The 25,560-nt window shown below is 51.3% G+C and overlaps 11 protein-coding genes across 11 annotated transcripts; 4 read left to right on the top strand and 7 right to left on the bottom strand.

Moving 5' to 3' along the window:
- Positions 1 to 1,811: 1,811 nt before the first annotated feature.
- On the top strand, positions 1,812 to 2,123 carry A1O9_05703 (uncharacterized protein; the record flags this gene model as incomplete). The annotated part of the gene is made up of 1 exon (XM_013404919.1): positions 1,812 to 2,123. The coding sequence occupies one exon, from the start codon at positions 1,812 to 1,814 to the stop codon at positions 2,121 to 2,123; it is 312 nt and encodes a 103-aa protein (XP_013260373.1).
- A 934-nt stretch (positions 2,124 to 3,057) lies between these two features.
- Positions 3,058 to 5,158, top strand: A1O9_05702 (uncharacterized protein; the record flags this gene model as incomplete). The annotated part of the gene is made up of 3 exons (XM_013404918.1): positions 3,058 to 3,850; positions 3,937 to 4,266; positions 4,353 to 5,158. 3 exons carry the CDS (start codon positions 3,058 to 3,060, stop codon positions 5,156 to 5,158), a joined length of 1,929 nt encoding a protein of 642 aa, XP_013260372.1.
- Positions 5,159 to 5,592: 434 nt separating this feature from the next.
- Positions 5,593 to 6,843, bottom strand: A1O9_05701 (uncharacterized protein; the record flags this gene model as incomplete). Its single annotated transcript, XM_013404917.1, has 1 exon — positions 5,593 to 6,843. The coding sequence occupies one exon, from the start codon at positions 6,841 to 6,843 to the stop codon at positions 5,593 to 5,595; it is 1,251 nt and encodes a 416-aa protein (XP_013260371.1).
- A 1,015-nt stretch (positions 6,844 to 7,858) lies between these two features.
- Positions 7,859 to 8,209, top strand: A1O9_05700 (uncharacterized protein; the record flags this gene model as incomplete). The annotated part of the gene is made up of 1 exon (XM_013404916.1): positions 7,859 to 8,209. One exon carries the CDS (start codon positions 7,859 to 7,861, stop codon positions 8,207 to 8,209), a length of 351 nt encoding a protein of 116 aa, XP_013260370.1.
- A 3,620-nt stretch (positions 8,210 to 11,829) lies between these two features.
- A1O9_05699 (uncharacterized protein) lies at positions 11,830 to 13,062 on the top strand (the record flags this gene model as incomplete). The annotated part of the gene is made up of 1 exon (XM_013404915.1): positions 11,830 to 13,062. The coding sequence occupies one exon, from the start codon at positions 11,830 to 11,832 to the stop codon at positions 13,060 to 13,062; it is 1,233 nt and encodes a 410-aa protein (XP_013260369.1).
- Positions 13,063 to 13,496: 434 nt separating this feature from the next.
- Positions 13,497 to 14,672, bottom strand: A1O9_05698 (uncharacterized protein; the record flags this gene model as incomplete). Its single annotated transcript, XM_013404914.1, has 1 exon — positions 13,497 to 14,672. A coding segment is annotated over one exon (1,176 nt), but the record flags the coding sequence as incomplete, so codon positions are not given.
- A 1,097-nt stretch (positions 14,673 to 15,769) lies between these two features.
- A1O9_05697 (uncharacterized protein) lies at positions 15,770 to 16,489 on the bottom strand (the record flags this gene model as incomplete). The annotated part of the gene is made up of 1 exon (XM_013404913.1): positions 15,770 to 16,489. The coding sequence occupies one exon, from the start codon at positions 16,487 to 16,489 to the stop codon at positions 15,770 to 15,772; it is 720 nt and encodes a 239-aa protein (XP_013260367.1).
- Positions 16,490 to 17,154: 665 nt separating this feature from the next.
- A1O9_05696 (uncharacterized protein) lies at positions 17,155 to 19,030 on the bottom strand (the record flags this gene model as incomplete). The annotated part of the gene is made up of 4 exons (XM_013404912.1): positions 17,155 to 18,515; positions 18,565 to 18,785; positions 18,839 to 18,908; positions 18,958 to 19,030. 4 exons carry the CDS (start codon positions 19,028 to 19,030, stop codon positions 17,155 to 17,157), a joined length of 1,725 nt encoding a protein of 574 aa, XP_013260366.1.
- Positions 19,031 to 20,153: 1,123 nt separating this feature from the next.
- A1O9_05695 (uncharacterized protein) lies at positions 20,154 to 20,801 on the bottom strand (the record flags this gene model as incomplete). The annotated part of the gene is made up of 1 exon (XM_013404911.1): positions 20,154 to 20,801. The coding sequence occupies one exon, from the start codon at positions 20,799 to 20,801 to the stop codon at positions 20,154 to 20,156; it is 648 nt and encodes a 215-aa protein (XP_013260365.1).
- Positions 20,802 to 21,480: 679 nt separating this feature from the next.
- A1O9_05694 (uncharacterized protein) lies at positions 21,481 to 22,461 on the bottom strand (the record flags this gene model as incomplete). Its single annotated transcript, XM_013404910.1, has 2 exons — positions 21,481 to 22,310; positions 22,362 to 22,461. The coding sequence occupies 2 exons, from the start codon at positions 22,459 to 22,461 to the stop codon at positions 21,481 to 21,483; spliced, it is 930 nt and encodes a 309-aa protein (XP_013260364.1).
- Positions 22,462 to 23,405: 944 nt separating this feature from the next.
- On the bottom strand, positions 23,406 to 24,494 carry A1O9_05693 (uncharacterized protein; the record flags this gene model as incomplete). Its single annotated transcript, XM_013404909.1, has 1 exon — positions 23,406 to 24,494. The coding sequence occupies one exon, from the start codon at positions 24,492 to 24,494 to the stop codon at positions 23,406 to 23,408; it is 1,089 nt and encodes a 362-aa protein (XP_013260363.1).
- Between the last annotated feature and the right edge of the window lie 1,066 nt (positions 24,495 to 25,560).

Here is a 25,560-nt window from a genome sequence, read left to right as displayed (position 1 = left end):
GACTCAGCAGCAACAAGACTCAGCAGCAACAAGACTCAGCAGCAACAAGACTCAGCAGCAACAAGACTCAGCAGCAACAAGACTCAGCAGCAACAGGATTCCTGCAGGGCATTCAGGGAGATGAATCATATGTTAGAGAAGGACAGCCATAGTTCATCCTTAGGTAATAAGTTCAAACTCTTTCTCCTTTTCCAGAAGCACGAGTCTGGGCATCGTACTGACAGCCCTCAAGTGATTCCAGCAGATGCCGCTACTCTTCTTCCATCAGAGCAGCACCTAGAATCAAAACACTAGAAGAGATAGGTTGGGCTGAAGACTGAAAACAAAAGTCAAAAATGAGGGGAACATGGCTGAAACGTCTTACCAATTGGGGCCTTGATTTCTTGTGCATACCAAAGATCTAAAGACAGGTCATGCTCAAGGGTGAGCGGCAGTGTTGCTAATGTTATGGGCTGGGCATTGTGGTGAAGTGGCAATGATGATCGCATCCCACCATTTCTCGGATTCAATAAACGCGGAGCATCAATTGCCATTGTTTGGACTTCCTTTCTCCAAGGTAGTTTTCCGCCTTCTCCTGGTGTGTATCGCCCTGTAGCAAAGGACATTGCGTGATAAGAATCTCAAGTCACCTTTGTCAACGCTAAGAGCAAAGGATGGTTTGTGTTTTGTTCCACTTTGCTGGCCACCAACTTGAAGGAGGACTTCCAAAATTGGTCAGGTCCGGTTTTCCGAGGCTGGAATTCCCAGGGGTTCGGCAGATCTTCGGCACTTGTCGAATACACTCGTGACAAATTGCACGTGACCCTGCTCATCAATTTCTCATGTCTTGCATTTCCAGAGACACGTCGTTGATGTTCTTTTGAGCTGTATAGCAACAATCCGTACCGCAAAATTGGCGAGGGTCCCAGACACAACTCTACCGAATTAACACGAGGTGAGCATCGTTCATTGGCTGGATTCGCCCCTGCCTCCCAAATTATTTGGGGCGGCTGGCTGAAAACACCCGCAAACGAAAAGCAACGGTTTTGCTTTTCAAATCTCGATCATGTATATTGAAAAGCGGCATCGTTCGAGTTGGACAAGATTTGGTCTGAAGGCGACAAGGACAATTGGTAAGAGCTTTCGAATCTCCAGGCTACTTTCCGTACCAAATAGCACATGAGCGCCCTAAACACAGACCAAATTCCTTTGCCATCAATCAGGATGTGCCTTGTTCGTTAGTAGGCGATGGCTAAGATCTGTAGCGCGCTGGAATGCGAAGGAGGTCTGAGAACTAAGCAATTGCCAACCTTTCCAACCCAATTTCTGCCAATATGATCGCTGAATATTCCATTGTGCTGTCCATCTTGGTCTTCGCTCCCGCAATTGCACTCCTACACATTTGGATAACGTCCGGCAGAGGCCGTTCGCTACATCGAGCAACATGTGACCTTTTGCTCGCGAGATTAAGCTTATGGGGGTGCTCGGCGGGCGGGCTGCAAGCGATTACATTAGGCCCGAGGGGCTGACTACCCAGCGGTTCGCGCCTTGTGGCATTTTTTAAGGCCCTTCACGACGATCCTTCGCACAAGTAGCGCAAGTGAATTCGAAGCGTCCTGAAAACACGAGATGGGCCTTCAAATCATCCATCTAGTCATGAGTTTTCAACCAAGTGACTGTCCTTGCGATCTATTACGCTACTGGCCCATAAGGCTGCCGATCGAATTGAGGCCCGCATCGACGTGCCTCTTCTACACCTCTCCGACTTTCTCGGGGCTGAAATCAAGGCACGGCGAATCGAGAGAGTGGCGATCCTGGGCACCAAGGTCGCGATGGAAGGAGACTTTGTGAAGGACAGGATTCAGGTCAAGTTCGGGGTGGAAGTCCTCACTCCCAACGCTGAGGATCGGGAGAGGGTCAATTCTGGGATTTTCAACGAGTTGACTACGGGCAAGGTCAGGCCAGAGACGAAAGAGATGTTTCTGAGCGTGACGAGGTCGTTGTTGGATCAGGGTGCGAAGGGGCTCATCCTGGGATCGACAGACCTTGGGTTCGTGATTCGTGAGGACGATATTGACGTTCCCATCTTTGATACGGCGAAGATTCATGCGCTGGGTGTTGCGAAATGGGCATTGGGAAGATGAAGCAATGTATGAATTTATGGTATTTGATGCACTGGTCGGTCAGGAGCCATGAAAATACAATATAATGTATTAAGTGTTGTAGTGTCCCTGGAGGCCATCGCCCAGCAGCCATGCCCATTGCACATTCTGATATTATTTCTGGTGGTTTACAACACCACTTTACATATCGGCATTTGCACCCGGTTCAATTATTATGTCACCTCTGGGCCCCCTGGCATGGAGTGGCCAGATACGCATGGGCAGGGGTTGGTGCATTAGTTAGTCACTCGTAGCTCATGTACATACCCAATAAGTTCTCATGCAGTTGCGCCCCACGGAGCCGAGCGATATGTATGCACCCAAATGAATCTAGATCGTTCAGATCCAACTGGCTTGTTTTTGCTGTCTGTCTGACGAAGAAGAGGGGCATCTGGATGCTATGGACCGTTTTCTGCCCACCTGCCACTTCTGGCTGCGCGTATCTCGACACGGACTACGCTTTGGGAGCAAGGTGCGCGCAAAAAGGGCCGCAATGCATGCGTGATGGCCTTAGACTTTGTGATCGAATGGCATTCTGTGTATCTGGGTACATGAGGTATCTGTCGCCTCCCTGCTTGAAAAGCCATGGGCTGGGATGCCCATTTTCATCCACAGGGTCTCCGCTGCCGGCTCCAATCTCTGGTTTTGTACACTTCAGCCTCGTGCGACCGCCTTTCGTGGCGCCAGCTGAGGATTCTTGCGAGCTTCGCGCATGTCCAGCTACAGCTGACAACGTATGCACGCATTTAGCTATTTTCTTCGGCCGGTTCGAGGCCCGGTGCTCCCTCCCGTGGCCCTGTTCTCGTTTTAAAGCTGAGATGAATTCTCTCTCGGTGCGCTCTGGCCCTCATTCTTCTAACCCTGGGATCCCCATAGGCTTTGGTATTCCATCAATCATCGACCCCAAGCCGGAGCAATGGAGTTCAACGACAACGCCTTATTCAGCACGGGCTTCCAAGACACAACTCTTACTGTGAAGCCAAAGAGGATCATCATCTGCTGTGACGGGACATGGCAATCTTCCGTGTCCAACATCACCAATATTCCCTCGAACGTGACCCGACTAGCCCGTTATCTTACCAAAGCCGGCCGTGACAAGGATGGAAACGAATGGGAACAACTCGTCTTCTACGACGCCGGGATCGGCACGGGTGTGTCCACGCTGGAAGCGAAGCGCGAAGGCGGCACGGGGTCCGGCTTTGTGGGGAACGTCATTGAAGCCTACAATTTCATAGTCTTGAACTACAATCTGGGCGATCAGATCTTCTGTCTCGGGTTCTCCCGCGGTGCATACACTGCTCGCGCTGTCGCTGGTCTCGTCACTGACATCGGCGTCATCCAACCGAGAGACATGCAGGATTTCCCAGAGCTTTACCGGCTGTATCAGGCTCATGGGGATAGTCATATGTTCAGGAAGTCTCAGGCGTGGCGAGAGTGGGTTGAAGGAAAGCCCCTATTTGACCCCTCCCAAAATGACGTTCCTCCAGAATGGAAACAGTCGCCATTTGCATGGGAGAAGAGGCCTCACGCCTCGGCTCTCGAATCGTCTCGATGGGTTGAGGCAGTTGGCGTCTTCGACACTGTCGGCGCTCTTGGGATCCCCAAAGTGGTGGGCATTAAAGGAGCAATTTTGAATCCGGTGATACAGTGGGGCAAGCGTTGGGTTCCCGTGGAGAATGCTGGCTTCCACAACGTCGGTCTCAGTCCCTGTAAGTTGAGTCTATGATACGTCCCTCGGCCGACAGGCCATGGTTCGTACTTCAAACAAAGCATGGTTGCTAATGAAAATATTCAGATATCAAGCATGCGTATCATGCCATGGCTCTCGATGAGCACCGCAAGCCCTTCAGTCCAACGCTGTGGCACTTCCTCGAAAGCGATACGACTTCGAAGCCGGAAGTTTCTAGTGCCGGTTTGAGAGAGGCCTGGCAAAAGCTTCACACGAATGACCAGGCAACAGATGTTGAGCTTGACAAGGCCTGGCACGAACTGGTCGATGCCGAAATACGTGAAGAGCTCAAGGGTCACCGTTCCACTCTTCTTCAAGTCTGGTTTCCAGGAGTACATATCAATGTTGGCGGCGGAAGCGATGAAATGCTAACCAAGAAGAGGGATGACTTCGAACGTAAGTATGAACCCACCGACCTTTCATTCCTTTTGAGCTTCGAACGTTTGAATTTGAAAGAATAAGTGCGTACTGACACATCACAGAGATCGCCATGGTCACGCTCAGTTGGATGGTTGAGCAACTACGACACCATCTCTCCTTCGAGCTCAGCCTCAACAGCCTCATGATATGGGATCGATTCCAGCTCATCAGGCCAGTGATCAGCGATCTGCTTCAGAACAACGGCTCGCACTGGCTGAAAACGGAGGTCAAGGCTCGTCTCGCCAAAGAACCAAAGACAGATCTATGGAACGACAGCAACAAAACAAGATCCCTGAATATCGCGGCCGAGGTCCTCAAAGGCTGGGCAACGGGTCCAATAATCGATAGCTTCGAGGGAGACATGAAGGACGCAGGCACACTCACGAGAACCCCAGGTGACTACAGAGATCGCAGCCCAGGACAGTCCAAGGCGTTCAGGCTAGGGGCAACGAATGAACAAATCCATCCCACCGTCGCATACAGGATGGAGAAGCTTGGCAGCAAGTATAGGCCGGAGGCACTCGCGGGCTTCAAGCGCCAGTTGAAAAAGGACAGCAACGGCAAGGTCACATACGAGTGGGTGAAAGACAGCATCCGCATTCCCGAGTACAAAATCGGGCCGGAAATGTCGGACAAGAATGTCGTCCCAGGTCTCGATGAAAGTACCGAGGTGCTGAAAAGGGACGACACGCTTGATCAATTCGAACGGTTGCTCCTCTCGGGTGATCGGTCTGCTGTGGCTTTCCTCGGCCGTGTCGACAAGGCGTATGGCCTTGATTCCTGGGCGGCGAGAGCATTGGATCCGCAACCCGAGGCTGCCCCGGTGGGGCATGAAAATGTTGGATTTCAGCCCAATAATTCATTTTGAGTTGTAGACTTCTAATGCTAAAGGGGTGCCTGAAAACACTGGCTCGTTTTCAGTGCCGTCGCCAAGAATGTCGGAACCTGATGACACGAAAGAAGTCCCTTCTTTCAGGGCAGCTTCCCTACAGGGGGATTACTAAACACATACAAGTCAGCGGGCATGCATTCACTTGAGGGAGGTGTGAAGAGGGGCTAGACGAAGAGGTCAAAGATGCTAAGCCTTGTGTTTGATTCATATAAGCCGCTGTATATAGTTAGATCGTTGCGATAGCAGCAAGTCCTGAAGATGTAATAATGACCACACCTTTTATGAAATGAAAGGGGTAGGAGACCTGCTAAGCAGCCTCTCGCAGAACCAATGGCGTTGCCTGTCCCAGAGCTCGGACAAATTGGATGATCACCAGATTGCACTAGCTCTCATAATCGGTGGCTCCTCACCTAAGTATGAGATGGTGAAGTTTTGTCACGAGGCTTCCACGCTTCCCTGACATACCCCTCGATGTCGGCGAGCAGTTCATGTGGTCTCTCCATGGCCGGGAAATGGCCGCCATGTTCATGCTCATTGTATGACACCAGATTGCAAGTCCTGACTGCCCAGCTCTTTGGGATCGGGACGATCTCATGAGCAAAGAAGGAATAGCCGGAGGGCTTCTCAACGTATGGAAGCTTTATCGATTTCATATTTAGGATGGCGCTGGTCCTGGCGATCTTTGGGTGGTCACCTGCATTCAACATTTCTCGATTGTGGTAGAGGCATCGTGGTATAGTGTCGGTCAACCAGTACAAAGTGACCCCTTCGAGGATCTTCTCAAGCGGAGGGTCTTCGTCCGTCCATTCTAAGAACTTCTCTCCAATCCAGCTAAGTAAGGCTAGTGGACTAGCACTCAGTGCGAGGCCGATGGTAGCAGTCCTGGTGCCTTGCTCAAGTGCAAAAGCATATCCTGTATCGACAAATTCGGCAGCCTTGGTTAGAGCTTTCTTCTCTAGCTCATCTGGAGGCGACTCGTCCGAATCCCGTGGTGGCATGGTCATCATAGTCACATGCATCCCTTTACAAGCATCATACTTCATGGCGAGTATCCTGCTCATGAAGCTGCCAAGATCGCCGCCATGGACCAAATACCCAGCGCCAAATCCCACGCCGACCATGAGATTGTTTAGTGCTCCAGCAGCGACCTCGAGCCCGTAGTCCTTATCCACAGGAGGGCCGGACGAGTATGCGTAGCCTGGTAGTGAAGGGACGATGATGTGGTATGGCAAGTCTTTGGGAGAGTACTGTCGTTTGAGGCTGTCCAAGATATCCAGAAACTCACAGATGGAGCCTGGCCAGCCGTGGAGGAAAGCGATTGGAACTGCGTCAGCCTTCTCGGAGAACAGAGCCAGGAACTGAAGCTCGACCGAGTTTCCTTCTGCATCCTTGACGGAAGCCTTGAAGTTAGGGAAACTGTTGATTCGGTCCTCGTGATTGCGCCAGTCAAAGTTGTTCAGCCACACCTTTTTGGCATTCTCAACCCAGTCTCTTTTCATACCATATCTCCGACCAGCACTGGTATTCTCAAACACCGCGGGAGCAATTGGTGACAGCTCCAACAGCTTCTTGAAATGCTGCAACTTCTCATCGTCAACGTGGGCCTTGAACTGTTTGATATCAAGAGTGGCTTGGGCGGGAAGGTTCGCATATGGAGCCATGTTGGCGGAACTAGTATCAGATGTAAATGGAATATGTCAGATGAACCATTCACGAATAGGTTTCAGCTCTATGTGTCAAGGTTGACTCATAAGCGCCAGAACATGTTGACTCTGTCACATCATAGAAGTAACTAGGCTGTTCCATCTTAGAAGTGACTGGAATGCTCCATCGTAGAAGTGACTAGAATGTTCCGTCTTCGACAGTTGGCAGAACCAATCCTTGCTTCCCCTGAGTCTGGATACTGCATCAAGTCTGGACATGGGGCATCTAGGTGGCACTCGGTGTTGCGATCACGCAATCAAGGTCTTTCTGGAGCACTGCTCCTTGCTTCTATTCAAAGAATGGACTCGGCAGATGACTAGCAATGCTGCTGTCAATCAATCAAAAGGCCAGCCGTTGGAAACACGGCCAGCCAGTACTGCAGCTCAGGCGTGGTCGTTGTGGCTTGCGAGCTTCGCTACATTGCCCATGCCTATCACTCGTCCATACTTGGGAGCGATGTGGAAGATGCGAAGCCGACGTGTGAATTGTTCATGACTGCAAGAACATCATCTGTGCTAGATTGTATTGTGTACCGCCGTAGATCTATTCCCGTGAGGAACAGAAAGAGTCATGATCCAGGCAGCTGCCAGGAGCTTGCAGGAGACCCGGTTCGGAGCCCATTATCCTCTTTCTGCCTTGGGCGGTCACGTGGTGAAACCTGGATTTGAGAGTTTATGGGACACCTAGCTCTTGACTAAAGCCTATTAAAGGCGTCAGCTCGTTTTGCAGCATCTGATTATAGTAACGATTTCTAGTGAAAACGACTTTCTATGACGGACGACTTGTGGCAGGGAGAGCATACGAAAGTAGGGGGAAGAGCTCTGGCGTGAAAGCCTAAGGGTCACGGGGTGATGTCACGTGCACTGACTTCCACTTCCTGTCTCCCCCGTCTCCAACTTTCATCTTTTGGATAGAAGACGACTTGGAATCCCAGAGTAAGCCGCGAATTTTCTATCCCCATCGACCGGTACAATGGCCGCATCCGAGGCCACGGCCCACGCCCGCTCGCTGTATAGGCGGCTGCTACGAGAACTACCACCACGACCTATGGCCTCTCGCTCCTCGCCGCGCTCCTCACTACACAACTCAATCCGGTCACATTTCTCCCCACCGGCCGAGAATACATCGTCAGAATACGGCCTTGCACGGCGGCAGGAGACGGAACAGTTCATCCAGTATTTGAGGGCGCAGAGGTTGTACGGCACACTGCTCGAGAGATACAATCCGGGTGAAGGCATGGACGAGGAGGAGAGGGTGCGCTTGACCGCCAGGCGTGTGGGCATGGAGATGCCCGTTGAGTTTGTGTGGAAGCCGAATCAGTGAATGAATCAGATCACCATGTTCGAGGATGGTTGTCCATGACGAAGTATTCGAGGTGGAAAGTACGGGTGTAGCCACAGCCGTCCCATCGAGAACCGTGCAGCTCTTATAGCCCCAGCGAAAATGTTAGAAACTGGCTGCACCCTCGTTCGCCGAGAGGGAAAGACTGCTTTCGCAAGCTCAACGGTCTAGCACATCCGAATGTTCGACGGAGCACTCCAATACGGGAGCGACGGCTCATGCCTTCGATCCAGCATCAAATCCTGTGGAGTTACGAATGGTTCCTTGGCTCGGCGTCTGGACAAATGGAGGAGTTGTCCTACACGGTATATCGTTGCCTGATCATCCCAAAGTCACAGTATGAGAGGACAAAAGGCAGCCTCCACTTCCAACCCCTCGAACGAGGATCAGAAAGGAGCCAAATTTGTACTACTAATTTTTTCCGCAATTTGAGTAGCAGAAACATTTGTGAACAAATGTATCGTATCTGTGTGGGAGAAGGACCAAAGAAATCTAAAGCATGGTCTTTCTCATAGACTTCCCTGGTTTACCATGTTCGCGACAAGACAAACCCCCTCCCTTCTACACACTGGTTTGCTTGAGATCGGGACCTCAGATAACGCTCCACAACCAATGCCGGTTTAGCATTTTTGCTCAAAGGCCCCTGCTACAAGTGCCTTGTCGTTTCCCGCTACGTGAAACCTATTTTCTCTCGTTAAGGCGGAGGTGTTCTGGAAACTTGTTCAAAACGCCTGCTCAAACCCATAACCAGCATAAGTCATGTGATCACACCCGGATTTCTGACATCTAGGAAAAAGGGGAAGCCCTCTCTCGAAGGGCAGGCCAAGACCAACAGTTGATTGTTCTGCAGTCCATTCTGGCCACGCTCTCCTCGTGCGGATAGCTGATCCAGTCATCCATGTCAAATCCGTTAAACCGTCCTCTGAATTAAAGAACCCTCCATCAGGCTTCAAGCATTCCAAATCCAGATCAAAGCTAATGTCCGATAGGTTATCAAGGTCGGTGTTCCAGTGCGGCGGTATTTCAGGCAGAGTATTGCTGCACAATGAATCCTGAGTGAGTGGCTGCGTAACATTCTCCTCCCTGCTGAGGAGGTAGTCAGCGTTCTGCTTTAGGTCGCCAGCGGTCGCAGAAACTTCAATTGCGAGATCGCGGCTCTCAAATCTCTGCTCCGGGTCATGCACTGTTTCACATTGACGATCGTCCACCCCATCCTCGAGGGTCTCCAAGTGTGATGCAGATTCCTCTCGCGTTGGCGTATCAGAGCTTGACGATTCATTGTGCCACGTTGGGCGTTTTCCATCAAGCCCTTCTCGTTGCTTGATGATCCCCAGTTTTGATAGGTCGTTCATCAACTCCTTCACTACACTGTCGTCAAATTTGCAGTCTTCAAGTGGAGGAAAACCAGACTGGGCCATTTCCAACTTGAGGCGCATTGATTCGACCTCTGTGGCCAGCATAACCACTCTTGAATCATCGATACCGAATGCGCTCGCACCGACAGAGTGGCCTTCCATATACCATTTTTCTGCAGTTTTGAGGTCACCTCCCGCTTCACAGATCCACCCGAGTAACTCTAGAGCAGAAAGATACGATCGAGTAATCTGGCCGGTATCGCCTCTTGCGCGAAGGACTCGTAGCATGATTTCCTCCGCGCTTTCATCAAAGTGGAATGCATAGTGGCAATACCCAAGGCTGAGTACCATAGACTAATATTTCCAGTTCATTTGCCCAGACCCTGCTTCGTGCCGTAGTACGACGTGCTCGTGGAAATCGATTGCAGTCTGATAGTTGGCCTCTTCAATGAGTCGTCCGCCGTAATTATACTCCCAAAAAACAAAAACAAAAAATCGAGAGTCTTCTTGAATCTAGGCGCAGTTGCCTACCAACATCAACCAGTAGTCTCCCGAGCACAGCTCTCGAACAGTAAATAAGTATGCCTAGAAAAAGATGGGCGCTGGTATGGAATTTGCTAATTAGAGATGGTGTAAGAAGCGACCAGTTGTTGCAAATTAGCTTCAAAGTTTTCAAATGGCCTCCTTTATATGCAAGTTCCATCAATCCTAGGTATTCGAAAAATGCAGCACAAAAGCCAACATCCATGCCACCAACATCGCTTTCAGGACAGAATTGAGGTCTATAGTAATTGTGGGCTTGAATCAACAGTGTTTCAAATTTGTGTGCGTATGTCGATTGCTGGAGAATAATTCTCACGGCCCCAGGGCTTCGCCATTGTCGACCGGGTTCTAAGTATGGGAGGCTGTAAAGGGCCTGAGAAAATTTCACTCGAACGCGTGGCTTCGACATCCCAGGTCTGAGCTCACTGCGAATCTGTCGCTTGACACGCTTTAGCGGCACGGCTTTGCCGTCGATGAGAGCTTCCGGAAGATCAAGCCCAGCATCAGCGAAAGGCCGCAGGCGGACAGCAATTTGTTCATGCTCGCTACGTTGGAAGTTCTTTTTCACGCGCCATTTCCCGATACGCAGCTTGTACATGTAGCTCCAAGGCCTCGAAGGATAATGTAATCTCTTACTCAGCATAGAAGTCATATTCCTGTGCTAAGATCCCGGATGCTTTGCTCAGGGAGAGGTTCTGTTCGATGTAGAGCCGGTGGAGATGATCTTTGATGCGAAGCCATTCTGCTTCGCTTGGTGCACGCTTCCGAAACCGCACAGCCTGCAAGTCCGCCATCTAGACTCGCTTCAGCCTTATGTAGTGCGTTAAGTAGTGGGGATACTGAGAGGAAGTGAAAGTTGAAAGACGACCTGGTGTATCTAGACTTTGGCTTTTTGGATAAACTTGAGCAGATGAGTGAGAGGAACTCGCCGGCTATAAGAATGTCTAGTTCTCAGCGAGGCAGACAATCTTCTGTTACCAAAAGTCGTTGCCCCACCCTCTTCGATTGGCCAGGTGAGTAGACAGATCTCAAAGTGGAATAGTATAAATACTTTTCGGTTTCAAGACTGAGCCAATGATGTAGGGAAGCGGCTCGTATTGACAGAAGCCTTGCAGCTGCGATGAGGTTACACGAAACCTGTTGCGCGGGCTGTGTCTGTACCTCGGACCGGGTTGATGGATTGCAGGCATCCTTCGTGTGCAAGCCTCACTTCAGATACGGTATCGATGAAGTTGATTGAGCTTCCAATCAACTTGTGCTTCTAACTATACATCATCATGTTTATCCGTTAAAATGCTAGAGAATATGATGAATGAGCATCCAATCTATTGTAGCCACCGACCGCACGAAGCGCCCAGGTGAGTTTGAAAGTTGGATCATGCATGGCAGCGGTGGTAAAAGGAGTTGGGTAATAAGGAGTTGCGAGGGAGAAACGACGAAAGATGACACAAGGCTGAGGTTCCATCCATCCAATCAGATCTCGCCTGGGTAAACGTGAGATTGAGACTTACCTCCCACCAGATCCGCATCCTCCTCGCCGAGGCCCATTTTAATTGGAAACACAGTCGATTCGGCTTGAGGGACTCTACAAGCTGGAATGCGGCCGTCTATAGTCGAAATTTTGATGTATATCATTGCCACAAGGTCCAACAGCCATTGCCGTTATTGAAGTCGCAAAGACGAGAACGAATCGCCGCGGATAGGATGGCCGCTTTCAAGAAACCAGCTGGCCAAGAACCAAGCTGGCGCATCTTGCGCCACACAGCTATGGTGCTGCTCGTCATATCGCTCGTTGTTGTCACCACCAGGCACACCCAAGTCCTGAAAACAATCACGAGATGGCCTCCATTTGCACAACCCCCGCCCAGAGAACTACAATTCTCACCGTCTGCCACGTTGAAAATATCCGTCTTCTCTGACCTGCACTTCGGCGAAGCCGAATCCACGGACTGGGGCCCGGAGCAGGATTCCAGGACGCTGCGCGTGATGGCCTCGATGCTCGACACCGAGGTGCCGGACCTTGTCGTTCTCAATGGCGATCTAATCACCGGAGACGATACGCAACTGGAGAATGCTACGGACTACCTCGACATGCTCGTCGCGCCTATGGTGCAGCGTTCGGTGCCCTGGGCATCTGCGTACGGGAATCACGACAATCATTTCAACATCAATACCGAGACGATCCTTGAGAAGGAGCGAGGCTACTATAGTCTAAGTCTCACTGAGAAGATGGTCACGGGCAAAGGAGAGGAGGTGGGTGTAAGTAACTACTACGTGCCAGTCTATCAGATTGGCAAAAACGGCCCCGTTGCCATGCTGTGGTTCTTCGACAGCCGGGGTGGCATGACTTTTCAGAAGAATGGGAAGAATGGGAAGGATGGAAAGAAAGTGCAGTTACCTGGCGTGGTCGATCCCACCGTGACAAAGTGGTTTGTCAGAACATCTAGGAACCTGCGGAGGCAACACCGTGGAGAATCAATTCCGAGCCTTGTATTCGTTCATATCCCCCTCAATGCCATGCGCCAGTTTCAAGAAGCGGGCGTTGACGAGCACCGCCAACCAGGAATTAATGACGATGTCCCGCTGGCCAGTCAAACCGGAGATGAGGAGTTCCTGAATGCGCTCTCGGAAGAAGGCGTGGCCGCGGTGTTTAGTGGGCACGACCACGGAAATGATTGGTGCATGTCGACTAAAACAGCGAACAAGCAGCCGTTGTTTGCTTGTTTTGGCCGCCACACCGGTTACGGTGGGTACGGGCGCTGGATGAGAGGGTCTCGACAGATCTTGTTGACTTCCGATGGGGAGATTGAGACTTGGATTAGGCTTGAAGATGGCGATGTCAGCGGGCGTGTGAGCTTGAATTCGACGTATGGTCAGGATATCTATCCGAAGGCGAGGAAGGCTTTCACGAGTCTTGGTGCCGGCGAAGCAAGATAAGGTTCCTTTAAGGAGGAAATGTGGTGATGGTTAAAAGAGACATTGTCACATTCTCGACGCTCCTGTACCTAGGCGGGTGTGTAGTGATAGACTCAGGGATGTTCAGCCTTGCGGACCCAAACCTTATCCAAATAATCGAAGCATCCACCGTCACAGGCCAAGAAGAACATACGAGTAGACACCCCCCCAGCTGCTTACTGATACCCTTCCGTCCAGAACATGTAGACATCCGTTTGTTGCAGCTCGGCATTGACTTCTGGGACAAAGGGAGCTTCCTCTACTTCCAAGACAGTGCGAGGACCTCGATCCCCAAGTCTACCTGGGTTCGACTTGACAATTGGAAGTGCCCCTCCCTGATATTCGTGCATGACTTGCCCGGGGACTGCCTCGTCAGAGTCCTCCAGCGTGATTTCTTTTACCCGGGACGAAAGGTCAATCAGACCCTTTTCTTTCATCCAGTCGAGCGCAGCGAGCTGTTCTCCAACCTCCACGCAAATGTACCGCTCTGCAACCTGCCTGTTTTCGAGCCAGGATGCAGCAAGGTTCAAGACCTCTTCCGCATCAGCGTACCGGCTCTTTCGGAAATGGTATTTTGCTAGTTCGTTTGCGGCAAGAGGGTAGACGCCGAATAGGCTGGCATCATCAGCAAAGACTCTACCCTGGCTGACAATCTCGTCCAAGTACGCCTCAGCTTTGTCTAAGAGGCTTAGTCGTTCATAAGTAACAACAAGCTCGTGCTTCATGCCGAGAGCATGCTGGTTTCGTGGACCAAGACGCCCCTGCCACTCTGCAAGCTTTTCCTCCTGCAGTTTCCGGCGAGCCTCTAGGCCAACACTTTGCTTCACACGATCTAAATACTGTGTCTCGAGTCTATACATGTTCTGAAGCCGGATAGGACCCATATCCTTCTTTCTAGTCTTCATAAGGTCCAGCATTGCTCCAAGGACGACTTCCCCCGTCCTATCCCAATTCTCACGGCTCTGCATCATGGTGAGAATATTGGATATTGGATGCTGTTCGCCCATGGCGATCTTCGCCACGTGAGCAAAGTATTTAATGATCACGCCGTACAGAGCTTTATGATTTGTCCAAGAATTACTCATGAAGAGCACGAAGAGATCCGGGAGGAGTTCTATGGTCTGCCCACGAAAGACCCGGTGGACCACATCGCAAGCAATCGCTACCTCTTTCCACGCGGCTGCAGAAAAGCCTCGCTTGAGTAGCTGCTTGGCCGCAGGTATCCTTTGCATAATTATATCGGTGCAAGGAGCGCGATCGTGCTGAGGCGAGTAGCCTCGCGTGAGAACGGTGGGATAGTAATACGTGATTTCTAGGAGGATTCGCTCTGTGTCGAGATCATGACCAGCTCCTTTCAGAGACGGTCGAGGAGCTGAAACCCGTGGCTTGTATTTCCTCCGCACGAACGTGGTTAAATATTCTGGATCGTGTCGTACTTGACGTTCGACACGGCCAATTGGGAGCCTTCTGCCTCCCACCATGACGGCTGTGGGAAGCTTTTGACCTTTAACCGAGAGCTGTCTGATATCTTTGGCCGCTTTCGCCTTCTCTTTTGCACTGAAATTTCTAGACAACCCCCACTGGCGCAGTTTCAGTTTCCAGCTATGTATCCTAACCGATTCAGCCGTTGTCCTTCCCAGGTGGAGTGCTCACCAACTTTGCCGTGAAGTGGTGATCTCTCTCGCAGACATTGCGGATTATCGCCAGCTTATTTCCTTCTCTGTGTATTTTTTCGACAACGGGCCGCAATCGTTCCCACTCGTCAGCAGGAGGCCCACGGTCACGCCTGCTAGCTGCATTGTTGGGCTTTCGTCGACAGGTCGATGGAACAAGGGCACCTTGTGTAGAAACAAGACTAGGCGGCATCTTGAATAGAGTGCAGGGTTCGGGCAAGGAAGCCGATAGAAGACAGTATGACAGGACGGAGAGGAGGAAGACTTGAAGGCGAGGCTCTCTTGCATGGTATCAGGAAGAAAGATGAAACAAAAGGCCAGGCCAACATGATGGCTGTCTGGCTAGGAGACGCCGCGTTACCGCAACGGCGCTGTCCATCCTGAATGAGGCTGTGTGTGAAGTCGCACAGATGGCCATTGGGTGGTCGGTGAAACGAGACAATCGAGATCCTGGAAGGAGTATGGAGAGCCGTTCTGATTGGCCGTCAAACGCATATCACAGCCTTGACCAGGGGTTTTGGAGACACAAGCCACATTGCATGCACATTGGGCAATCGTAATCGTGTAAACTCCTGATCCCACTTCCGACAGTGCGAAACAGGAAAAGAGCTCTCATACTTGTCGCTGTAGCTCTTGGAGAGCATCTTCAAATCATGCAGCTCTTAGGGTGCTTCGTATCAGAGCAGAAGTCGAAGTTATTTTAAGAACACAATTGATCAATAGCAGTCAAAGAGGGTATCAATTGCAGATACACACAACTCCATAATTCCACCGTAGCTCGCGAACAAATCGATCAAACAACAACAACAACCATATGCAAAAATATATCTTGGATGCCCTTACCTTTGCATCTTCACCTCACAGACGGCTCTGACAAAGTCCAGGTAAATATACGAAACTTGGTGGATGCAAGAGGTATGCAATGCACTCTTCTGGACTGGCCAATCCAGAGACATATCGTCTTCAATGCAGCGCCATGATAATCCATCACTGATAATATATACATAAAAATCTGTCTATGCGAACAGGGCGACGAGCCCTGCCAGAGCACCTGCTGCGCCGAGGACAAGTTCTCCTCCTAAGCGCCTCTGTCCATTAGCAGTGTTCGTGCTCTGTGCACTTGTGGCTGATGGACTTGACGAACCGCCGCCGCCGCCGCCGCCGCTGCTCGAACGACTAGCCGTGCTTGTTACGAAACTGCTCACTCGCGACGTTGTTGCTGCCGCATCTGTTGCTGAACGCGTCCCTGAGATCGTTGTAACTCCGACAGAGTCAACTGATGCAGTGGGAACGCTGCTTGTCAAAGTAGCGGAGTCCTGCTGCTGGCCAGAGGTAGTGGACACTAGAGTCACTTGTCCATTTGCATCTGTGCTGACCTCGTTGCTCGATTGACCAAGAACTAAGCCAGTGCTTGAGGCGATTGTATTCCCGCCACTAATGATTAGAATTTGATATCCCGTTCCAAAGTTCTGAATGGTATTTTCTGGGACAGTGTAGGCACCGGTGTATGATGCAACCCCAGTTGCAAGAGTCAAGTCCGTAGTCACTCCATTTGGGTTGGCATTGGTAAATTTGATATCAATGAGCGCAGGGTCGTTATAGTCGACGGACCATAGGATGCTTACTGGCTTCGTTGGATCGATACCGGAGCCTGGAGTTGGCGACAGAATCTCCAATGAAGAAACGGTGGAGAGAATAGCCAGAACGAAGGCACCATAGAGGGTAAGGGAGCACATCTGTGGCGGGGATTGTGGTCTGTCAGAGGGTTTCGCGGACCTAGAGTGTCGAAGCTGTTGGAGATTGAGAGGCAGAGGTAAATAACCAAAACACCGATCAAAAGAATGGACGCACCGAGCCTTATGGGCAAGGGCAAGAGAGCGACTTCTTCGCAGTTGGAGTCGTACAAGTAGAATGCGAGAGCCACGAGATGGAAATGAAACAAAAAGACGAGAAGCGAGAAGAGGCGTCAATTAATCAAAGAGAATGAGGTTTAAGGCTGACGGGGATCTATTTCGAGTTAGAGCGGGGACGGGTAGCGCCTTCCAGAACGGATAAGGTTGCACTAGCGTGACTGCTGCGTACCAAGCTCCGAAAAAAGGGAAGCCGCTTCCCAAGAAATCTGGGGCGTAGTAACATTATTGGGTCGACACAGCAAATCGAGTTCATTTCGCATGGTCAGAAAATAAACATATGTCATTCATTACTGCGAACCGTGAGCTCTCAATATCTCAGCAAACGAAGCCGAGGCAGAGTCAAACAACGCCATAAAACCCACAAGCAAAAAGCCGTAAAGACTGATCTGAGAAATGATATGTCAACAATTTCGTGTTGCTTGCAGTTCGCAAGATCCATCGCCGTAGCCTGGTTACGGTTTATTGTACCCACTCTTCCTTCATCTAGATCATAAGTCGATCAGGCTACCGCTCTGTTGCCCGACTGGCCTGGCTCCAAAAGCATTGTTGGGTTGTTGTCCATACCCACCACCAAATCCAGCAGCAGGCCCCGTCTGATTTGGATTCTGTTGACTAAATCCTGTTGCTTGCTGTGAGAAGAACGGATTGGTCCCGGTTTGGGCAGCCCGCAGGCGCTCCAGACCTTGCCCTGATGAATTGACAAAGTTGCCAGGAGCAGTATGCTGAGCAGGAATACGCAGGTCTCCAACGTTGCCGAAAGTATCGATGCCTTCTCCAGTAGATAATAAGGCATTGAGTTTCTCATGATGCGGGTTCAAGGGCTTCTGCTGTTGCTGTTGTTGCTGGAAGGTTGGTTGAGGCGCTTGATAATTGAGTATCGGGTTTGGCTGAGATGGCTGACCGAATTGAGCTGTTGGCTGCGACTCGTAAAGCGTTCCCAGAGAGGGTTGAGTTTGAGTACGCGCGAATGGCGATGGCGATGGTTGCTGCGTCTTTTGTGCGAAGGGGTTGTTTGAACCCGTTGGTAGTGGCTTTAATTGATCGGCTGGTTGTGGCGACTGAGCTGCCCAAGGGTTGTTGGATCCCGTTGGCAGTGGCTGTTGCTGTAGTTGAAGCTGTGGTTGCTGCTGCTGCTGCTGCTGAGCCGGTTGTGCTCCAAAGAAGCTACCATTAGGTTGTAAACCATATGGGTTATTATTCTGGAATGCAGTTTGTTGCGGCTGCAGAGTGTTTTGCTGCTGAAGGAAGTTTGGTTGGCCAAACTGGTCAAACCCAGTTGGTTGAGGAGCACCCTGGAATCCATTTGGAAAACCATTCTGATACCCTGTCTGCTGTGGCTGAGCATACTGATTGTTGAGAAATCCAGTGGTTTGAGGTTGCTGCTGCTGAAGAAGGTTTCCGAACCAGTCCACGGCAGGCTGTTGTTGGTAGCCTTGGTTATATCCAGTGGGCTGGGGCTGCGTCGGAGCTGGCGTGTCATCGAACAAGGACGCAGCATTTTCTTCCTCAATTTTTTGTCGACGAAGGTTGTCTTCCTCCAAACTGAGCATCTTTGCCCTTTGCATCTCTGGGTCTTCCTCAGGATCAGCCTGCTCATTCCTTTGCTTCCGAGCTTGTTCATCGGCCTCTCTCTGGCTCTCAGCAAGGGCCCGTCTGAGCTGTTCATCTTCCTCATCCTGAACACGATCGCGTCTCGGCACATGCGAAGGGGGAGGACCCGAAAATGCCTGTGGGGCATGTTCGTCTATGCCAGTGACACGAGTTTTCCAGAGTTTTCGGTCAGATCGCTCACTTCTGAGACGCTCTTCATCCAGAATCAGCGAGGTGAGCTCCTTTGCGGATGTACGGACTGCCGTCTGTTAGTAGGCTTTCATCAAAGCAATTCGTGTGCTGCATACCATTCTGACCGACGTCTCTGCCATCTTCATCAATATATTGAAATTCCCTCAAGGTTTTGATGATATAAATGTTCTTTCTCGCCCAAGTGACAACCAACTCTGACCCTTCGTGCAGACAGTAATCAAGAACTTTCAGAGACTTCAAGACATGGCGCCAATTTTTGCCCTTGTCGTTCAGGCGCTTATCGAGCATGTCCATGATCTCGTAGAAATCACTTGGGCTGGGTAGCGACGTTAGTGACCACTGAGTTGCTCCCTTGGTGGATGGACCTACTTGTTGAAGGTAAGGGCGGCAATTTCTGCCATATCTGTGCCCGTTGGGCCCCATGGATCGTTCGAAGTAGCTAGATGCGATGAGCTAAAATTCATGATGCCTTGTCGACCGAAACATACCATTTCGCACCTTGACCTGCACCGCACTGTACCCCTTGGTCACATTCTTCACACTTCTTACAACCTTTGACATACTGCCTCCTTTTCTTGAAATCGGGGCAGTCTCTACCCACGATCTCCTGTAGACGTTTGTTGGGGAAGTTTGGCTACGTTCGTGGAGGGAGGAGTGGGTGAGATTTGCTTCGTTTGAGATGCCAGCAACGGTACGACGGCGAGGTGGATAAGCGTCAAACGAGCGGCTAGGCGTATCAGCGACCGAGTATCTGCGTCCGTTGCGATCGGTCACTGTACGCACAGTAGGGAGGTTGTGGTAAAGAAGAGGTGAGGCGAAGAATGCCAGCGCTGCGGCGGAGCGAGGAACGTCCGGAGGGAGCCTTAAGCAGGTGCCGAGCAGCACCAGTACTAGCAGAGTGCTATGTGGATTTTGGGCAGAATAACGTAAGGTGGGCAATGCAAGAATTGATTGCCAGCTAGTGAATTAGTAGGAGTGAGTAGTGACAGTCAGTGCTCTAAGTGGTCCCCCTCGTCCGTCTTCTCAGGCGGCGATGGGCGGAAGGCAAATGCCCCAGGGGACTGCTCGTGGTCCCAGTTCCCGCTGATGGCGTGGCGCAGGCGATGTACCAGGGTGGCTTGTGACGAAAGGGGACCCACCGAGGGTGATTGTCAGGCGTAACGAGGTAGGTAGGAGCTAAGCGGACGTTGGAAGGATGGAATTGATGGCCTTGAAGCGCTCGAAGTGATGAGATTTGCGGGCGGCAAAGGATGGAAGATGAACGAACGATCTGCGATTGAGTGGTCACAAAGGGCAATTAAAGGCGTTTCTACCTCAACGCTGGAAGAGACACAAGACACACCTCCAACACGCCCACCACAAGTAAAGCGGTAATGCTGGCGGAGTAATTGGTATTGGCGCCCTCTGGAGGCTCCTTCCTCCCGCCACCGCCTGCCAAAAGAACTCGCAAGCTCCCTGCTTGGCAGGACAAGGTCAGCAAGACAACCGACACTCCCGCTTTTCGGATAAACAGCAGTTTCCCATGAGGCCATCTTGCATCACAACCTGCAGCTTACCCCGGGACGAGGTACTGGTGTTGACAAACCCTTCAAAAATCCCTCGTCAAGGCTTGAATCTCCGTCAAATACTGAAAGCCACGTCTGACTAACACAGCCATACGGGTCAGAGCCTCTTGCTGCTGTCCTTACGCCTTTGGATCCACCTCCAGTCTCACCGCGTGTTTGATGTCCGCCCCAGCAAGGTGATCACGGATCAGGGCATATTTCTCGAACCCGTCAGTCTTTGCGAAATCTCCGTGTTGTTCAACCTCATGCCATCCGGTAAATAACACAAATTCATCATCTGGCTCGGCCTCGAGTGAAGGGTCGAAGCCCTTGTCCAATCTGTACCCTCCGACAACCAGTTCCTTTCCCCCAATGAAATCTTCAAGGTAGTGTTTGTTCTCATCGAAGGCCTTCTGAAAGTATCTCTTTTCGTCATCCTTGATGAAATGCCGGCCGATGGCCACTGCCGCGCTTCCCAGTGGCAGGCTTCGCTCGGTTTGATCAAAACTCAAATGAAACATCCATTCGACAGCAACTTCGTCTTTCAAAAGACTGAGTAGGTCTTGGTTTGCTTGGCTTGGGATGAAGTCTTGCATGTGGAAATCGATCGATGGCCATGCGCCAATGATAAAGACCCGCTCTGGGCTCTCAAGGCAATGGTAATAGTGAAATTTGAAGCCACTTGCTTTCTCCATGACCGATCTCGCCGTGGCAAGCTTTGCCAAAAGCTCTGGCGAGAGAGCCTGGCCTGGTCTCAGACGGAGACACGCAAGCTCTGTGACTGCCATTGTATGGTGCGAGCGAAGAAGGTGAATGCAAAGTGCATCCGAGAATACTAACTAAAACACTGCTTCTGCGTGTTTGCGCATTCACCTGGCTTCTCTATTCTTTATAGCTCTAAGCTTCGTCACTCATGTTGCCTGGCCTTTTGGAAGCCTCACAAGGAGCAGATTCAAGGATGCAACTCTACTTTAATCGTGTGCACCTCGATCCACCAACAACGCGCTGTTGGGCCTCTACTGTGAACTCGAACAAACATTATAATCCATCCAACGAAAACTTGGATAACATACAACTAGGAATTTAGCCCATCAGGAATGAGTCAAGCCCACAAGATCTGAACGCTGTTGATCCGTCTCTTGGCAAGGAGATATCGGTCTCTATCGCAGTTCGGAGCCACCGCGGACCGAGCAACGCTACATACGCACAGTCTGGAGGGGAGCAAGTGCAAGTGCTCCTCCGAAACTCTTCAAAAGATGTTCATTAGATTTATCCATCATTATATGTGATATCTAAAGTGCCCTTCACAGCCTCGTTGGCTCCCCATTTCATTCAATATTTTGTGTTCCCTTGCAGGGAGCCAGGCGTGACCTCGTAATAATGCAGCGCGCCTGCGGCTTTTGCGCAACCACTGTTGGACGTAGAATTCACTGGCAGCGAGTTCCCATCCTGCGGGCGTCCGATAACCTATTTTTGCCCGGATCCACGATTAGTTCGTGCTAGACCTTCGATATCATCGGGTAAGGAACAGCAGAGAGCACTTACATGGTTATAATACCAAACCTCACTGACCACGGTCCTGCCCGTATCGTTCTTACCTTGCCCGGCCTCGGTAGTATTATACCGCGGGCCCGAGCACCCGATATAAGGCTTCGCACCGGACTTCTTCGTCAAGGCATTCTCGATATCCGCGAGCGAATAAGTGGTCTTATTGCTCGGCACGATGTCCGCTTCATTCAGCCACTCCCAGGTCGGGTAGCGTTTGTAGTATTTGATCGTGGTCTCGAAGAAATCCACCACATCCTCGTGCTCGACGTACTTGGGCCCGTAGCAGGGGACGTCGAAGGTGGAGTAGCAGGTCGCGTGCTTGCTGAATTCATGGGCCCAAAAATCGGTGTTGGGCGCGCCCTGGTTGATCCAGTACGTGTTCATCCAGTCGATCAGGTCATAGCGCCCGAAGGGCTTCAGGAACGTGTCGATTGTGGGGCCGGTGTACACGGGTACAACGGTGCCGTTGGGGAGGCCGGTGGTCGTGTTGGGCGATGGCACCGGGTCGTATTGACGCTTGAGGTCGCAGTATTGCGTGTAGGAGCCGTTGCAGAAGTCCGGCCACAGGCCGTGCAGCGTCCACGTATCAGCAGGCAGTTTTTGGCCTTTGTCTTCAAGTCCCGTCCATGTTGACCAGAACTGTGTGAGCAACACGAGGCCTCCGTACGTCTCGGTGCAGCAGCTGTCGACCTTGGAAGGGTCGGCGCCGGGCGAACATGAGAGGACGGACGGGTCTTGTGTGCAAATTTCTGTCAGCCTTAAAGTCCATTTACATCCGAGCTATTGATAGAGCATCCCACCTAGTATGCAAGTGTGGTTGAGCGGGCTCTCCGCGTAGAGAGAAGCATGAGCTGCGCCGAGAAGAGTCACAGCAAGTGCTGCGTATTTTGTGCGCAACATTCTGGACCGCAGATTTGATAGACAGTCGTGGAGCGAGTGGCGTACAGAGCTCTCTCTCTCTCTCAGCTACCCTGGCAGGAGCTCAAGAGAGCCTTTTTGTACCAAAAAAAGGAAGACTCACCTCTAGACTCACCCGAGCGAAGCTGCACACGTTTTCGCCTCTTGCATGCGCATCATTGGTGATCTGACCAGAGAGCTCGATACTAGTAACATAACGATGTGCATACCTAGGTACCTTTCCCCCACGTTGAGGCTATTTTGCACAGCAAGCTTCGATTCTCTCATTTGCTTATCAGCGAGTCGGAGGTCATGATTGAAGCACCTGCCCAAAAGGCATCTGGCTCGGAGAAGATCAACTGGAAGAGCATTGGAGATTATGGGTCCAGGGTAGCAGCAGGATGGCCCTCAGATGCCTGTACCTGCACCGAAGTATATGCTCGTGCAGAAGTGATTGGAGGATGTAAAATTATGATATAAGTGGTCAAGGTCATCGGCGAAAGTGGGGATATGGGCGGTTGCATTTGCACAAGTTAAAAAGACAGTCTTGTCGGCCTAAGCGAGGAAGGAAACAAGGGACAAAGGTTCGGAAATTGGACGTCAGACGCAGAATTATTCCCAACTCGGTCGATAGGTGTAATAAGAGTTCATGGATTGCTCGGCCATCGCCGAAACTTGTCATGGTGCAGTGGGAGCACCACAGAAAGAAGGGGCAGGTACCTCCGACATTATCAGCTGGATGTCGACAAATCTTCCTCAGGCTGATAACTACTCGGAGGTGTCGGATCCCTATGCTTTGGTACTATGAGCGAGCTCTAGATGAAGAGGATCTACGAGGAACATTAGACGTATTGCATGGCAGTCGTAAAGTATTAAAGAATATCCAGGGTAATGTGAGAATTCCACCTTCCAAAAGTCCCAGATACTCGGCAGCAAGTGTCCACCGCCTATAGGTCTGGACGATAGTCGGTCTGTCCTAGGATCTCATGTCCTTTGGGTAGATCTGGCGCACTAGGTGTAGCTGTTGAAGGAGGTGCGCGGCTACTCGCTGCATTCAACCTTTCATCCAACGCTTTCAGAGCCAGTGCGCGTCTCCGTTCAGCCTCCTCACGTTTACTCATCCCTCGAGCACCACGGGCTTGTCGGTTAAAGCTTGGCAAGCCGGATTCTCCGCGAGCAGCGGCTTGTTCATTGCCACTGGCAATCTCCGCATCAGAGAATGATTTTAGAATTTTCATGTTGCATAGCAAGACATAGATCTGGTTGCAGAGAGCCGCGATGGGAGGCTGGACGACATCGGGAAAGAAGGTGGCGAACGCGAAAGTCTCGCTTGCGTCGCCCTTGAGCCCCCGACTCTCTGTAGTGGCTCCAGACAGATCTTGCTGCCGTTTGAAGAATCGAAGATAGGTCCAGGAGGTGATCAGGCCGTACCAAGCCAATATGAGAGCGGTGTCGGTCCCGAGAAGAATACCCGATAGTGTGTTCACGACCAGAAAGATGGCTGGAAAGTGTTTGACCCTCATCTTGATCATGCCTTTGTATATGCTCACTGTATGTTCCGGGACGAGTTGTTTGAAGGCGACGAGAAAGGCAGCTTGCGTCGTAACGCCGCCATTGATAGGAGTGAGCGCTCGGTCCGGGTTTCCTGTGACCGCAGCCCAAAGAATGTAGGTCGGCGCAACCAGTAAATTGGGGATAATTGAGGAGACGAGGATGACATATATGAAGCCCTGTGAACCCCAGGCTCTTTCAAGGTATTTCCCGCCAAAGAAAAGGTTGGCTCCGTTGACAAGCAGAGTGATGATATTTTGTTCGACAAAGGTGGCAATCAAAAAGGTCCAGGGATACCATATGCATACGGACGGGATCAGGGCCAAGTATGGGACGTATGGGCGCAAGTATGGATTGACTGGAGTTGTCGAGGTTGGATCAGGCTGGGACAGTCGCCAACGGGCTATGTTGTAGAGAAAGGTAAGGGCGATGGCGATGGCGAGGAGGCCGCGAGTGGCGGGAGGGAGATTTAATCTGAAAGCCATTACAGGAAGCAAAGAGCGGTGATGGACATAACGTGGAGTACACTATCCTTCGCGAAATCGTATGAAAGGGTAGTGACGGCTTCGTCGGTCGCGTTGTATCAGCGGAAGGATGAACGAGATGGCGCTGCAGGAACACGGAGAACCTTTTGGAATGGGAGGAATAAGAATAGTCGAGGCTCCAAGTTCAAGGCTGACTGGCCGGCCACCTTGTTAGCCAGTTGCTACAGAGTACGGAGGACTCGTACACACTACTACTCGTAAGTACGGAGTACTGGTAGCACGAGCTAGGCGTGCAACCACCCCTAAAGGAGCCTAAACTTGGACGGAAACTGCCGCCACCAGCACAGAAAGATAATGATCGCCTTGCAAGGAGGCTCCCCTGGTGGTGTGGTTGAAAAGATTGCCGACCTGGCTCATGGCACTCCCTCAGTGAGAATCCTCCGGATGGTCAGATGAAGGGCACGCCTTTTGTGAGCAACTATCAAGGGCACTTGAACTTGATCAGTGCCAGAGTCGCCATCCAGGTTGATTGATCGCGTATTCTTTGAGGTACAGGCCCGTCTGGTTATCCCTCGGTGAAGAAGCCAGGGTTGACTCTGGGGATTCGGATTATTTTTGAATCTTGACGCACAAGGAAGAACACTATGTTTCATGTCATGCGACTCTTGAGTGCCTGGAGGCTAGGCCGCTAGCTTAACTAAAATGCTTATAGAGTACCTAAGAAAAAGACACCATGGGTGCGGCCACTGCAGCGTTCGGCCATATGCTACAGACTAAAGCACCCGAGTATGCTGGTGCCCTGGCGGCTGGTGCCCATATTTCCCAGTCGTGGCGCCCTTCTCGGCCCCTCGGAGCGCCAGCACAATGTAAGTCCCAGGTCCCAGTGCCCACCACACGCCAGGAAGAAGACAACACCCACCCGTTGTCGACCTCGCTTGCGAGCCCTTCGTTCCAATTGATTGTGATGATTTCCATCCCTGTGACCTGCTCGGTACCAAGCCTACCGCAGCCCGTTTCTGCAAGGTGGCTGTCTGCAGCTGGCTGTGAATCTGATGCACAGCTCCAC

This window comes from Exophiala aquamarina, assembly GCF_000709125.1.
Source record: "Exophiala aquamarina CBS 119918 chromosome Unknown aczIA-supercont1.4, whole genome shotgun sequence".
NCBI classification, from domain to species: Eukaryota; Fungi; Ascomycota; class Eurotiomycetes; order Chaetothyriales; family Herpotrichiellaceae; genus Exophiala; species Exophiala aquamarina.
Note: the sequence above shows the minus strand (reverse complement) of the source record. Positions and strands in the feature narration are given on the sequence as shown.